Below are 15,961 nucleotides of genomic sequence, written 5' to 3' on the forward strand. Positions count from 1 at the left end.
TTAATATTTATGAATATTTTCAGATTGTAATTAGTAAAAATGTGTTTCTAATGCCATTTATTACCAACCTAATACATAACTGCATGTTTTATTCTTTCACAAAAAAGTTTCCTTCCTACTGAATATTTCCTCAAATAAATTCGTATTTCCAGTAATAATATACAGAAAAAATAACAAGTGAAAAAATAGAAGACTAGTGGTTACGTCGTTTTCAATAAATGAAACCCATGCATATACGCAGAAAGTGGTATTAAAAATTGATTGATTTCATGTATCCATTATCTATCTTCGAAATTCACCTGAAGAAAATTATCAATGTAAAATATATCCGGCCGATTCTATGTTAATTTTGAACAGCTGCTAGACTAACATGTTTCTCTTCCAATTTCCCGTCTTAAAGGAACAATTTTTATTGACATACAAATTTTATATCTCTTATCCGTTAAACATCACTTTTAACTATCCTTATATAATGACACTAATAAGTGGTAATGGTAAGAAAATAAAGTAATGAACATGTCAGTGTTTTGAGTCAATTATCCGTTTAAAGCCCGCAGTTTTTACCTATAGAAAAAAATTAAAGTCAGTGCATGGTTGCATAACTGTCTTTTGCGGTATTTAATGTGTGCGTGACTGGTAAAAGCTACATTACGGATGCACCTTAACTGTCAAGTGTGACACATAAATATTAACGAAATCCATTTCTTTTCCACCGATTTGGGGAAAATGGTAAAAGGAAACTCGAGAGAGAAAGGGAGTAAAAACAAAAATCTTTGCCGTGACGTGCAAACGGACAGAAAGAACGAAGTTAAAAAAACAAAAAAAGGTGCCGCTGTACTAGCAGTCTTTCTCACAAGGGCAGGTAACCAAGACGACGAAATCTGTTTCCTATATCATCGACGATCAATTTTTATTTCTGCGCCGCGTTAGTTGGCCCACATATCCCTCCGTGTGACAACAGTTGTCGCGGTCGTCTCGTGCCAGTGTCGGTGACACTGTCTCAGTCGGTTTCTTACCAGCGTCTTAAGCATCCACTCTTCCGAGTTTTTGACGCTACAGGTGCATGACCTGTCCTCCAACTGTCGCACGCTTTCGTGGTTTGGTGAAAAGTCCAGCGGTTGAAATGAACTTGCTCTGTTGTATTTTAGATGTTGGTGTTGACGCGCGTAGTGTGTGGTCAACCGGAATCGGCCTCATAGCTTAGAACTATCGTATGGATAAGTCAAGAGAACGTGTTCGTTATTCATTAGTGAACTGCTTATGAGAATACGGAGATGAAGTTAGAACTCGTTTGAAACGTAGTATTGCATAAAGATTTCTAATCTCCGACTCAGTAGCAATATTTAATTTTTAAACCTCGTAGATTTCGGAAGCACTTGATGTATTGTGAAATAAGTAATGTCTTTCGCAGAAGTATAATATGAAGAATTTTCTTCAAAGTCAGTTTATGAATTGAAGAACTATTTTTACATTTTTGATGGTGAAGAGGTATAAGAGCAATGTTTTGCTAACCAAGGTCACCGAAGCCTAAGACGTTTATGTATTTTTTATATGTAACATGGAAAAGATGTCGTGTACATGCTTCTTGTAATAACCAGTTAGAAGTGTAAAATCGCTAGCCGGTTACGCCGAGCAAAATTTTGTTGTTCTTAGTTACATCATTAAACTTTTATGTTAAATGAAATTCAGGGTTCGGAGCCAATGCATGATTCTGAAGATTGTTAAAGACGAGTTTTATTTATTTATTTATTTATTTATTTGCTTAAAAATTTATTAGTGCATTGGAAGTATTTTTGTAGAAAACATTATGGTTTTTAAAGACCTTAAAGAAATTTACCGAATATTTTCCTTTGTGAAATTCTAATCGAACGTAAAATCTAAACCTATAATTGTTAAACATCTTTAAGGCATTTCTAAAATATTAAGCAACCAACTTGAGAATCGCAAACGGATGTCTGCAGCAAAATCTTTGGCCGCTCATTGGTACGTGACGCTTATCTCAAGTAAGTTGCAAATTCATCTTTGAATTTTATTTAAAATTAATAATTCATTAAAGTAACTGTAAGCATATTTGATAATGATACAGCATTAGAAAGCAAATTTCAACAATAGCTGAATTTCATGTCTTTAGAAACATTTACTTATTTGTGTGACTTTCTACTTGGTGTTAATTCAGCTTTTAATTCCATACTATGAATACATTAATTTAATAAAACATTATTAGAGAATTAAAGCTTAATACAATGCTCATCAAGATCTTATTTTAAAATTGAAAATTATACATTCTGTAACACATACTATTTATAGTGCTTACAATTAAGAATGTTTCTTCAAGCTTGAATTAAATTGCATCATATTTTTTAATTTTAAAGTATGGATTGCTTATGAATTTTTCCCTGATAATATCTCATAAGACTTTTTTTATTTTAATTTAGAGTGACATCATTTTTGTAACTTAATGAAAGATAATTTTCGTAACATGAACGTATCACTTCGAATGAAGAGAATGAAATAATTAAAAAATTCATTTGACGAATTCAAAAACTTACTTGAGATTTGACGCAGCAAAGAACTGCTGCACGAAACAATACGGTAAGCACTATATGGTAAAAACACTAAACAATTTAAAGTTTGCACTAAAAGACATTTAAATTTGTAAATCAGGAACAAGAAAAATGATTTTGGAATATAAAGATTACAAGATTACAAAGTGGAAAATTTATTTTATGAAATGAAGATCATATGTGTCATATAGAGATCGTGAAAATATATTCATCAACGAAAATATTTTATATGTCGAATCATTAATTATGAAACCAAAACATAATGTTCCCAAATTTGATACGTGATCAGAAATTGAATCAAAGAATAATTTCAATCTCATCTGTAAAATTACTAGGAGCATAAAATAAAGGCTAATTTAAAATATGTGTAAAAACACATCTTCAGGTCCAGATATATAATTTAGGTTTAAGGCCTCAGACTAAAATTATTTAATGTAACCGGTTTATGAAGCATGATTTATGATACATAAAGAGTAAACAATGCAGTGTTTTAAATGAATTTGAAAGATGAAATAATTTTCTGCTGTAATCCTTAAAATTATAAATTAAACCGGAACTTGTCTAATTAAAGTTGCATTTTAAAGTACTGGGGACAATATTGTAGATATCCATAAAATTTACTGATATGACATTTTTCGTGTTGGATTGAAACTGTTATCAACAAGATGCAAATAATTCAAACGAAAATTTCTGCTCTTACAATACATTAAAGACAAAATGCATAGTTCAAAGCTGTCAAGAAGTCGTTCACGAAAACAAAGACGAAGTTTGTCCACAAAAGCGGATGAAGAAGATGAATTCCATGAAGTATCATTGTCATCGCTGAGTCGTCCTAGCACTCAGGATAGTAAGCATTCTTCCTACAGTAGGTTGTCAACTGACAGTGGAGCAGGATCTTTGGAAGATTTCAATAACCGAAGATATTCTTCTCCTGATTTCTGGAGAGATAACTACGGAAGGCGACACACAGCCCCTACGAGAAAAGTAGTATCCCCTGAAATCGACGATGAAGATATAGTGCGTCCTAATACCGTCCATGTTTGGGAGGGATGTTCTGCAAGATGTTCCTTGTCACGATATGCTCCGCTACCTGCCATTGGCGCACAACAGCAAAAGATATACGATTTTGAGCGACCCGTTCCTGTCCGAAGACAGTGCTTTATGGGTCCACTGGATATCGATAACATCGAAACGCTGTCTTTAAGTGATGTTAATGAGAACGATAACACTTCCGAACCTACAGAAAATAATCCACGACCCGTATTTTCTCTAACACTCGATTCAGAGACAGATTCAGATTTTGAAGAAGAGTCTGAGCGCACATGTCCGGAAAACTCTGATAATGAAGATGCTGAAAGTAAACCAAGAAGGCCACTCATTCGATCAGCAACCTTCACGATAGAAAAGGAAAGACCAGAGGTTAGAGGACCATTCCTTAGTGTTGCTGTTCGTTTGCCAGATGGATCACGAGTAGCGGGGCGTTTTGATTGTAAAGACACTCTTGACATTGTGTGTGAGTTTGCTTTGCAAAAAATGGAGCAACAACGACCACAAAAATGTGCTTTGGTAACAACAGATGTACCTAAGAGGATTTTCAAGGATTTGACTATGTCTCTGAAAGAAGCAGGTATAGATGATAAAACACTTTTGTATTTACAATCATTAGACGAATGCGATTCTGAATAACGATCAGTGATTAGAAAATATATATTTTGAAATAGTGTAAATATCAATTTGTAAATATACTTGCTGTTTAGAAAATATATATTGAAATAGTGTAAATATCATTTTGTAAATATACTTGCTGTTTAGAAAATATATATTTTGAAATAGTGTAAATATAGTTTTGTAAATATACTTGCTTTTAAGTAGATGCTGTTTAAGTAAGAAAATATTCAATTCTATTTTCAGAAAGAACACTTAATTCTAATATATTTTAAATATATCAATGTTTTAATTGTAAATTGAAAATTTAAAGTTAGGCCATAAAAGAGTTTTAGTTTGGCGTAGATCTGGCATCGATAACATTTTTTGGCTGTGTGTAAAAAATCAACTAAAATGTGCGTATTAATATGACGTTTCGGATCAGTGGTATTTTCATTTAAAAAATCTTTTTAGATCAATAATAAGATTTAATTTTATTGAGAAACTAAACTGTAATACGTTTTAAACTTTAAAGATTAAAATTAAAATTATGATTATTATAAAATTACATAACTTAATCAGCTTTATTTTTCCCTTTGATATCAGTGGGACCTTTGATGCTAAACTTGCGACATCAATATATTCGTATGGCTTATAGTTAGTCGTCTTAAGACGAATATAAACATCTGAACTTTCGTTAGTAAAGCTGCTGCTGTTCTTAAAATAAATTTCATGTGTGAAAATATTTGTTCGCATTTATAATTGGAACTAAATGCCAACAAAATGGCAAAGCTTTTTTTTCCCTTTTTTTTGTGTGTGCAGTTATAGGTTATGGATCGGTACTGGCAACTTTATCGATTTCTCCTTGAAATAAAATTAAAACTTATATTTTTTTATAAATAAAAATGCATGTTCGTTACCGCAACTTTGTAATGAAGCTAAAATATTACTGATATTATTTATTTTCAGTTTATTTTTTTATGTATTCTTCAACATTTCGTTTCGTAATTAGTTTTATAATTTAGTTTTATATGTTATACGTTTCATGCATTATACTTCATATATTATACTTATTCTGTTATATATTACATTTTCGGAACTCAAGTGGGTCATTTACAATTATTAAATGGATCACTCGAAGACCTCGAGTCAAATGTTACCGAGCACTGGCGTAGACTATTAATTTCGAAATCAAATACAGATTCTTCTTCTTCAGAAGCAAAAATCGTTTAGCACAAAAATTTTGCTCCTGAAGATGAAGGACTTCTGTCTGATTCCCTTTGAAATCACAGGAATTTATTAATTTTCAAAGAGTATTATTTATTTAAATAATAAAAAAGAAAGAATTTACATATTGTATATTTAATTACAGTACGTAAATTTATAATGTCTAATTTTAGGTTTGCATCTTTATCTGTATTTTATGCATACCTTAGCTTACTTTGTATTTTATGTCTTTTATCGCCTAAAAGCAAGTTTTCAGAGTCTTCTAAGTATTGGGAAAAATTAAATTATTTCAACAGTTATTTGCATTTCCTCATTAGACCCAATTCCAAGTTCCTTATTCCTCGGCTTTTTTTCCTTTTTTTTTTCCTCATTCCATTTTTGTTTATAAACCTCGAATTGTTTTTATATCTTAATTAATAGCAGATAGGGCGCGTTAGCATATCTAGCAAGCCAATTGTAGTCCTTAGGAAGTAAATTGGACAAGCACTTACTTTAAACATCCAAGTGTCAAAGGTTCAAAAGGTCAACTCTAAATACTTAAATTCAGTTTAATGTATCAGATTTCACCTATAAGATTATGAATTTTCCCTCTAGCATAATGCATTGTCCGTGGTATAAAGGTCTCTTTGAGACTCATACTTAACTTAAATTCATAATATATAAGGAATTTGGTTATAAATTGCACATTTTTAACCCATTTTCAATGCATGTGCTCTGTTATGCATTTTAATAAAGATCCATCATTTAACAAAATAGGTCAGGTGTTTCTGGCTCTAAGCCTGAATATGCTTCAAGCACTTTATAACAGGACTGATATGAAAATCATAGCATGACTTTAGTCATTAAGTAAAGAGAATTTCATCTTTATTGATAAAGGTTTTAAATGATATATGTAGACGTTAATTTAAGAAAACGAATTTATTTTGGAAATAAAGCATCTGAAGCTCTAAATTAAAGCGTATTATGGAGTCAATGTTAGAACTAACTTCAAACCATTCTGAATTATTCTTCACATATACACTTCTTTACATTTCTAAAACACTTTTAAGACAATATAATAAGAAGATCAAGCTTTTTATCAAAGAAAAGCTTTATAAAGCCACAAATATAGAAAAAAAAGGCTTATATATTTATTATAAATTTTTAAATTACTGTATATTTTATTATTAAAAGTACAGACTTTTTTATTGCTTAAAGATGAAAGATTTTTATTTTGAAAAAAATTAATATTCTTATGCTTCTAATAAACTCATAGGTTGTGTTTGCATTTCTTAAATTCTTCTTCTTCTTCAGTGGCTCGACGACCCTGGGTGGGCCCTGTCCTTCTCCAGAAGTCTTCTCCAGGCATCTCTACTTTTGACAACTGTTTTCCAGCCTTTAACCTTTAAAATATTTTTTTCGACAAATCAATCCATCTTAGTGGGGGTCTGCCCCAAGGTCTATTTCCCATGGGCTTTCCCAGAGAGATTTTGTTGTAGCAACGATCTTTATTCATTCTAGCCAGGTGGCCAGCCATTTAAGTCCCTGTAGTTTGATGAATTTTACAATATCAGGTTGTTTGTAAATTTTATAGAGTTCTAAATTAGATCTTCTTCTCCATGATCCATTCACTTGGACCACAACGAGAATGCAACTTAAGATCCTTCGCTCAAAAATTCACAGATCTTCCTCATCACGTAAAGTCATTGCCCAGGTCTTTGATGCGTGAATTCTTATATTATTGTTCTTTTAAATTACTGTCAACTCCCCATTCACCAAGTTGTGGCATCGATATCTGTAGTTAACTCAAATCCACGCATAAACCAACAGCAGCTACAAATACACAGGCAAAAGGGAACACCTATATTACAAATAATAGAAAAATATCGTTAACAATTTAGTTGTAGTTTGAAACAGTTTGTTCTGGAGAATAAGTTCCTTTGGCTACTCTGGTAAAATAAATTAATATTAAGAATGTTAATAGGAAATCTCACAGAAGCAAGAACGTCTTTAATGGCCTCCTAAAGATTTTTAAATAAAACTGTTAATTCTGGACTCCCCCCCCCAAAAAAAAATCACTCGTTAGAAATGGTATTAAAAGACAATATATTATAAAATAACTGGTATTTCACTCAATTTTCTTTTACCTTTCATATTTTCCATATATAATTTTGTTTTATGTTGATGATTTGAGGTAGTACGTCTCCATCATCCCGCAATAAACAAACTTAGATATTTTTAGACTGGGCGTATCAAATCGCAGCCGGATTATCTGTATCGGGTAAATCTCAAATTGATTTAAATCGCAAAAATACATTTATATAGTACTCATATATAAGAAAGTTAATGGGAAATCTTACAGAAGTAAGAACTTCTTTAATGGCTTGTTAAAGATATTTGAATAATTTATAACTCCATGTATAATTTATACTAGGTATATTTTAATATTTAAGTTTATTAAAAATTAATTACAATTTTTCTTACTTTTTTGCGTTCCCCCCTCTTATATTGTAGCTCTTTATAGCAAACATATTCTAGAATATATTTTATTGCTTTGTTTTCTTAAGCTCCCATTTACACTCTACATGGTTATTATGATGCATTTTCCAATAAAATAATCTACCACAGATTCAATAGTATTGAATAATATTTTAATCAGGAGGAAAAACTTAAAGGGTAAAACTTCCCGCTTCGAGTTTTACCTACTGATTAAGACTGACTATTTGACACAAGATCATAAGACAAATCTTCTGATTAAGATAACTTTTACCTTCTGATCTTTTGCCCTGCTTTTTCATTTTCAACGAAACCTTCTGTTTATTATTTTAAAGAGTTTTAATTCATGTTTTACTTGTGCGAGAATATTATTCGCTAATGACCGAATATAATAATTCTCATTCTATAGTGGTTCAATATTTTTTTCGCATCCTCTTTTACATTTGACAGCAATCTAAAATTTCTTTCTATATTCTTTTTTCATTTAAAAAAATATCTAAGCCTTATTAATATGATTGCGTGAAAGATATTAGAAGAAAGCCAGACCAATTATTATCATCAACTTATTAATCTGACAAAAATTTATAATTAAAATTGAATAAATAATCTATAACTGGAGGAAAAGTCTAAAATTTATACATTTACACTGAAGTCTGCAAAATGCAGTTAAGCTTAACCAATAAGAAATGAATGAAATTAAATAAATAAAACAGAACGTAACTGGATTAAGTTCTTTTAACGGTGGTTTTTATCTGCCAGCTAAGCTTAGAAACGAAAGGTGAGTACTTTTCGCCATAACACACTTCTGTTTATTATTGATTTTCTGCATTCACGTAACATACGAGCTCGATTGTTTTTGGTTGGTAGTTTATTTTTTAAAATTGCCCAACAACAATTCAAGGGCACACGAATGCATTGACATTCATTTGTATCAGAGGAAAGGCATTTTCGTGTAAATAAATACAATTTGAAAATAAAATGTTGAAATATCCAGAAGTTTTCAGGAACTTTGAAAAATGTATTGCATATTTTTCTCATGTAATGAAGCAATTTTCTTCGAGCTGATTTAATCTAGAAAGTAACTTATTACAATCTTTTAAAGAAATTTAAACAATTCTAAGTGATTAAGTGATCTCTAAATGCTTAAGAAATGAAAACATATAAATGCATTTAGAAACGAAACAACTGCGAGGTAGCTGCATTGAGTATCTTGATGAAGAAATGCACTTATACGCATTCACAAAAAAATTAATTGAAACATTCGATATTTTATAAAGGTACTTGTAAAAATTTATTAAAAATATAATCATTTCAATTTAATTTTTTTCCCTTTAAGTACGAGTAACTTTAATTTTGAAAAAAAAAAACGGTTGTTGATACTTTTAAATTTTAAGAAATAAAAACATTTTGTAAATGAATCGCGAAAGCTGAAGTAGCAATAAACGCAACATACAAACGACAAAATTATTTATATGGTTATTACTTAAGATTAAAAAGTTTTTCTTATATTTCTTAGAGCTCATTTTAAAATTATAGGAAATTTTTTATGAGTTATATGTATACGGTATATGTATGTACAGTTACATGTATCAAAACTAATTTTTATGGTGACATATTTTTTGCAATATTAATTTGTTTTTTCCTACTTGGATTGTTGCGTGGTTTAAAATAGAGCGCAGATAAAAAATAATGCTGCTATATTGCGATAGTGCTATATATCAGTTTACGTAACATGAAATTATAATTTTTTCATAATATTCTATTTGTTTCATTTCTTCAGAAAGCATAACATAAAGTGTTTTTTAAACGTAAATAATTACAAAATTTATTGATCATTTTAAGAAGAAATCAAGAGTTAATGAAAAATTAATATAATGATGTGGAATTTATTTATTTATTTTTTGTTTAATGAATCATTTCTTTCAGAACTATTTAATCTAATCATGCCAAAATTATCAGTTTTAAATAACGTGAAATACAATTGTAATTTGCCTAACCTCTCAAGTTACTGCTTAGACCTTTCATTTAATATTTATCGAAAGAACGTAAGAAATTAATGCCACCGAAAGAGAGGAAACACACAAAGAATACAATACTTATTCCCAACTGATTTGTTGAAACAGGTTTCGTAGAGCATACCACTGAATTTAATTTAATCATTAATTTAACTGATTAATTTTAAATTGTTAGTTTCCTTCTGTCGTCTTTATTTTCTAAACGTGCCTCCAAAATCAGAAAAGACGCAATAAATGAGAACAGTGAAGCTTAAATTATTTATGAGGTTTAATGGCAACCATCTGTTTGCAATAGAACTTTGTTCTCATGGATGATTTTGTTGTTGCTGAAAACGTATTTAGGGCATATGTCTTTATTTGTGAATAATATATAAATTTTGAAACTAAGGTATTCTGTCTGTAATTAGTTTTAATATCTTAACAATAATGAATACTCTACAAAATGTTCTTATATATAATTAATACTACAGCAAATTCCCAATTAAGGTCGCTTCTGACCCCCGAAGTCGCTGAAGAACAATAAATTGCTGTTTGAGAGGAATTTAAAAATTTTTATTATTTAATTAGAAAATATAATATGAAATTTCGCTTTTAATCGTAGTTAAAAACCCATTTCTTTTTTTTAAGTCGCTTTCTTGAATTATTTCATCTGAAGATTAAGAAAAAATTTCAAATATTTTAGAAATTTTGAGCATCTTAAAACGAATTTAAAAAATGAAAATATTACTGAAGATTATTTGGAAATGTTTCTTAACTATTTTAAAGCAATCAACTATTAGAGTAGCTTTAAAATAATCCACCATTTTGAAATGGGTAACAGGCAAGCAAATTTAGCAATAGATTGCGGACTTTAAAAATACGCATATTCGTAATTGAATTGTGCATGTTAAAAAAAAAAATTAATGAATTAATTAGACATGTAGGTTATTTCGGAGAAAAAGCATTGTTTACACATAAAACTATCGAAGCGTAATACGTTTCATTTTAGCATTCATATTGTTGAAAATGGATTTAACCGTTAAACCAATGCACACCACAAGGATTTTGAGATTCGGAAAAGTAGGATTTAACTTTGAAGCTTACAGAACATGAGTGCAGCATAGTAATATAGCGTATTAGAAATAAATTCTAATTCAATAAAAAATGTTGCTGAATTAATATAAATGCTTTTTAAAAATTCAGTTTATTTTGCATCACCATGCTTTTTATTATTCAAAATCTTTTGTAAAATCAATTTTGAATATATTTAAAAATCAAACTTCGCAAAAAGATTTTTTTTGTATTTATATGGGCCTCAACGGAAACGTTCGTTGAAATGAAAAAATCGTTTTTTGAATCATCACAAGAAAGCACGCAGTTTCTTGCGAAAGGTAACAGGAGAATAAATCATTTTATATTTCAAAATTTCACAAAGTACAATAGGAATATGACCTCCTTCGCATGGAGGTATTGCCTGATTTTGACTTAAGACAGGAAAGTAAATAAAATAATTTTATAACAATTCAAGAAAGAAACAACTCATCGAAAATTCTGAGTTCAAGAAATTCGACTTTTGAGAAAAATGAACATTAGTTTTTAATAAATACTATTCTATTAATGCAAACTCCTCAAATGTTTGGTTACTCTGTACGAAAAAAAAAAGCTTAAGAGATTTAGCACAAATCACTAAAATAGCTAAAAATTTATCACTTAACAAAGGTTTGATGGGTGCGAAGAGGTTAGCTGTATGCCGCTAATGTAGCTTTCACCACACACACACATATATGTAAAATATAAAAAATACGATAGCTTTGCTCTACGCGAACAGGCAACCTCTAATTAACTTTCCGCAATTTCAGGATTTTTCCACTACTTTCAAGAACATTCTGGCATGTTACGTAATTGTTACTATAAATGCAGAGTTTGCGCCATTTTTCGTCAGATTGCTTCCTGCCATCGCTGCTATAAGACCTTGCGCTGCTCTGTCCCTTCTCCTTCCCTTTGTTAGAAATGTTACGACGTCGAAAGCCTAAATTTAACTTTATTTTAATTTAAATCATTATTCGGTATGTAAGTTTGGAGAATCTAAAAGAATAATGATTTGCCATTTGAACTGAATAAAGATGTTCAATTAAAGTTAAATGTTTTTGTGTCGTGATTTTGCTGTAAGTCACTCAGTCGCAACAATGTCCGGATTTTGATGCCAAGCTTCATTCATGTGCCCAACTGCCAAAATATGACATATATATACACCAATGCCTCTTTGAAAGCCCTCCATGAAGACATTCTTCCGTTTAAGCAGATAGCCCTAGCGAACGTTTCCTTAGTCGATCAAGTAATAACAGTTGCAAAGTTTGAATATAAATAAATTGAATTTTTTAATAGATTAATGCATTTTTAATAGATTGCTGATAGAAGTTCTTTCTATACGGAAGCTATAGATACAGTTAAATTTATTTTATAAAACTCTTCCATTCTTACAGTTGACTGTTATGTCTAAACGATTATTATTTAACATATTATATAACACAGCGACATTATATAACATAACGACTGTTATGTCTTAACGCACATTTTATATAAAAATATACAGACAATCTGAAGTTTTATTATGGCAACTGTTAGAAAAGAAGAGTATAACAAATTATCTCTACATTCAAACACTGTTAAGAGTTAATTCATTCCAGATTGAGCCAGCTTCAATAAATTTTAGATCTGAATCAATAAATAATCTGATCAATAAATTTTAGATTCGGAGAATTAACATACACATACAAAAATTAAGCAAAAATCAATCTTTAGGAGAAAAATATGTTGAGTATTCGTTGCAATAAGCCAGTACGCATAACATCTTACATGTATTATGTTGTATGCGTGAAAAACAGTTTTAATCGATTGGTACGACGCTAAAGAATTAATCCTTTACTTCCATTTAGCAATCCAGACATGTTTCCTTTCATTACGAATCTGAATACATAGCTTAAGTAATATTTCAAATGTCCGAAAAAGTGTATTAATTTGATAAATAAAAATTCATAATGCTGGTAACCCTCGTATAACACGGTAGATAGGTTCCTAAAAAATGTCGTGTTGTGTGAAACCGTGTTGTATGAGACCCAGAGCCAGTATAAAAAGGAGGGTTACGTTACGAAAACTTAATAAAAACAAATTTTTTAATTATACATAAACACCTTAATTTTTATTAAAAACATATATGTAAGCACAAAACAAAAAATATTACATATTTTAATTTAACGCACATTTGATAAACTTCTTCGTTGTCATTTCTCAGTATATCAACAGAGAACGTTTTTCGGTGGAATGAGATATTTCAGAATTTCTTTCTTCATTTCAAGTTCTGGCATTTTCTTCCTTCTTTAAAAAATCTGTAATTTTACTTTGCTTACTAGTTCTTACCGGGTCATTTTAAATTTCTCGATATAGAGCTAAACAGTTTTGCAACTTTCTCTTGAAATTTCGGCTTATTTCATCGGAAGAATCTGCACTCAAGGTTTGGTTTATTTAATTATGGCAAAGCACACTAGGGCTATCTGCCTAAGGGGAGGGATGCCTTCGTGGAGGACTTTTTAAGGGAAACTGACTCGTATACACGTTACACATGGGGAAAACCACAAAAATGCCCATGCAGCCAGCCCGTTCGCGGGATTCGAACCTCAGACCGAACTACTAGTGTTCAGCGACTTTACCGCTCGGCCTCTGGTGGGCCAGTCTGCACTCAAGAAAATTAACTCGAGATTTTCAGCTAAGCGTAGCCTTCTTTTAATTTTTTTAATGTCAAATTATTAACTTCACAATCTTCATCAGTGTTAGTGTCCTCAGTATCGATTTGATTTACAGCTTCGGATGCCATCTTCGTCAATTTCTTCTTCCGCTAATAAATCTTGAACGTCCTTAATAGCCCATGTTCACGAAACCTTCGCCTCCGATTGATTTAGCAAGTTCTAATATGCCAACAATTTCATTTTCTGACGATTCACTCACGTTTTCTATTTCAACTGAAGAGGGCTATATCTTCTAAGATGCATTTAACGTTGATACTTTCAGTTCTTTCAGCGACAAAGATACGATGTCGATTCAGTTCTTGATTGAAAATGTCTTCCAAGCTTCCATTACATTAATTGATTTTGAGTCGGTTACGTCTAAAATCTATTGTAATGCTCTTCTTATGTAACATGTTTTAAAGGTATAAATAATACCTTGATTCAGTGGTTGGAGTAACGAAGTAGTGTTAGGTGGTAGGAACAGTATTTTGACATGGGGATGATTCAAATCTTGCGGGTGATATGCAGTATTATCTAATAGTAATTAGCGCCTTGAAGCTCGAATTTTCTGCCTTAATGTTCAGCGTCTCCCAGGAAACAATTTAAAAACCAATCTTTAAATATATTCCCAGGTACCCAAGCTCTTGGATTTGCTTTCCAGCATACTGGTAAGGTGTTTTTTTTTACGCGTTTAAGTGCACGAGGATTTAAAAATCTATAAACTAACAAAAGTTTTGTCATAAAGTCAAAACTCATACTGCACAAAAGTAGCGTTTGACAATTTTTAGGCAACTTAAATCATGATGCAGTTTTTTCTTTTTTCGATATAAACGTTCCTACTGGGCATTTTTTTCTACCAAAGCCCAGTTTTGTAGGCATCGAAAACCTGAACTAGTGTATATCCATGTTCTTCTATAAAATTGTGAAATTTTTTATCCTAGCAGCTTCATAACCAGCCGATGCAGAGTCTCATTGAATTCTTATGCTATGAATTACAAAACGCTTTTTGAAATTTTCGAACCAACATTTACTTACCAGAAAATCTGGTTCGACAGAAGGTTCTCCATATTCTTTGAGATGCTTGAAAATTTTGAGTGCTTTTTTTAATGATATTACCATCCAACGAAATTCTTTTTTGACAGCTATCATCAATCCAAATGCTGAGTGCCTTTTCGATCTTCTCAATTATTGGCGCCGTCAGGGGCGAACTGCACGTTTTGAGGATATCGAAGATCCTGCAGCAACTGGACTTCTTATTTCTTTTTCATTCTTCTTAATAGTCCAGACTGTTTCTTCATTTCAATTGAAACTTTTTCCAATGTGAGATGCCTTTTCTTCATTTAAAAGACGGTCCAAGATTTGTATCTGTACTGCTAAAAAAATGAATTTCCTCTGAAACGTTGTTTTTTTATCTTTATCGAACATGTTTGAGGACTGAAACTTAATGTCTTAAAGACAGAAACTTGAGACTATATGCCAAACAAGGGGTGCCTTTTAAAAAACTTTTAAACTTTTTACGTTACACATCAGAAAGATAAATAAATAAATAATCGCCAAGGATCCCATGATCGAACTGCCATTATTCAATGATTTTATCATCTCGGCCACTAAAGGGCGAGGCGATGATGTACTTAATTTGCAACAACTATCCGTTAAGTTTTATTAGCCGTTAATTTCAAATTCAGTTAAATCCCTAGGAAAGTTGCCTGCAGTAACTGTGTGGAAGGTACAGAAAGGTGTTAATTGCATTTGGGAAACTGTTTAAGAAATTGGTTATATGTATTCAAACTCCATATGTTTGCAGGTTTGAGATTTAGGCTATTGTTAAGGCTAACTCTCCAATTGTTCATATAATTTCTGTGTATAGCCGTTAGGTGATGAGATTACGTAATATCCCAGCAGAGAAGTCATATCGTCACATAAGGTAATTTGTAATGGATCTTTACCGCTGTAGGACAATACGCTCTAAACAGTTTTCTACAGAAAGATACAGTGTCTCAAAAAAGTGATGGGACACTTGTGCTTTACAAAAGGAAACTGCAATAAAATAAATTTAAAAAACATGTAAAATTTTTTGTGGGTGTGTTTCATACTTAAATTTAGTAACAATTATTACATAACATACATTTTCTCAAAATATTAAAATATTAATTTAATAAAAATACAATTGTTTAGAACGGAGCAGAAAATGGCTCACTTAAGTGATGGGACACTTACTTTTCCATCAAATATTTATCCAAAAATTTTACTTTTTAAAAGGTTTTAATATTTTGTT

General features: G+C 30.9%; 1 protein-coding gene across 1 annotated transcript; it reads left to right on the top strand.

Moving 5' to 3' along the window:
- Positions 1-924: 924 nt before the first annotated feature.
- Positions 925-15,749, top strand: LOC146996764 (uncharacterized). Its single transcript, XM_085818415.1, has one exon. The coding sequence runs from the start codon at positions 3,282-3,284 to the stop codon at positions 4,248-4,250; it is 969 nt and encodes a 322-aa protein (XP_085674541.1). The 5' UTR covers positions 925-3,281; the 3' UTR covers positions 4,251-15,749.
- The last annotated feature ends 212 nt before the right edge of the window (positions 15,750-15,961 follow it).

This window comes from Stegodyphus dumicola, chromosome 6, assembly GCF_044657685.1.
Source record: "Stegodyphus dumicola isolate Sdum_Otavi_A_Nest chromosome 6, ASM4465768v1".
Taxonomy (NCBI): Eukaryota; Metazoa; Arthropoda; class Arachnida; order Araneae; family Eresidae; genus Stegodyphus; species Stegodyphus dumicola.

Bases quoted from the DNA above. Each gene is read 5' to 3' on its own strand.
- LOC146996764 (XM_085818415.1), top strand. From the start codon at position 3,282: ATGCATAGTTCAAAGCTGTCAAGAAGTCGTTCACGAAAACAAAGACGA.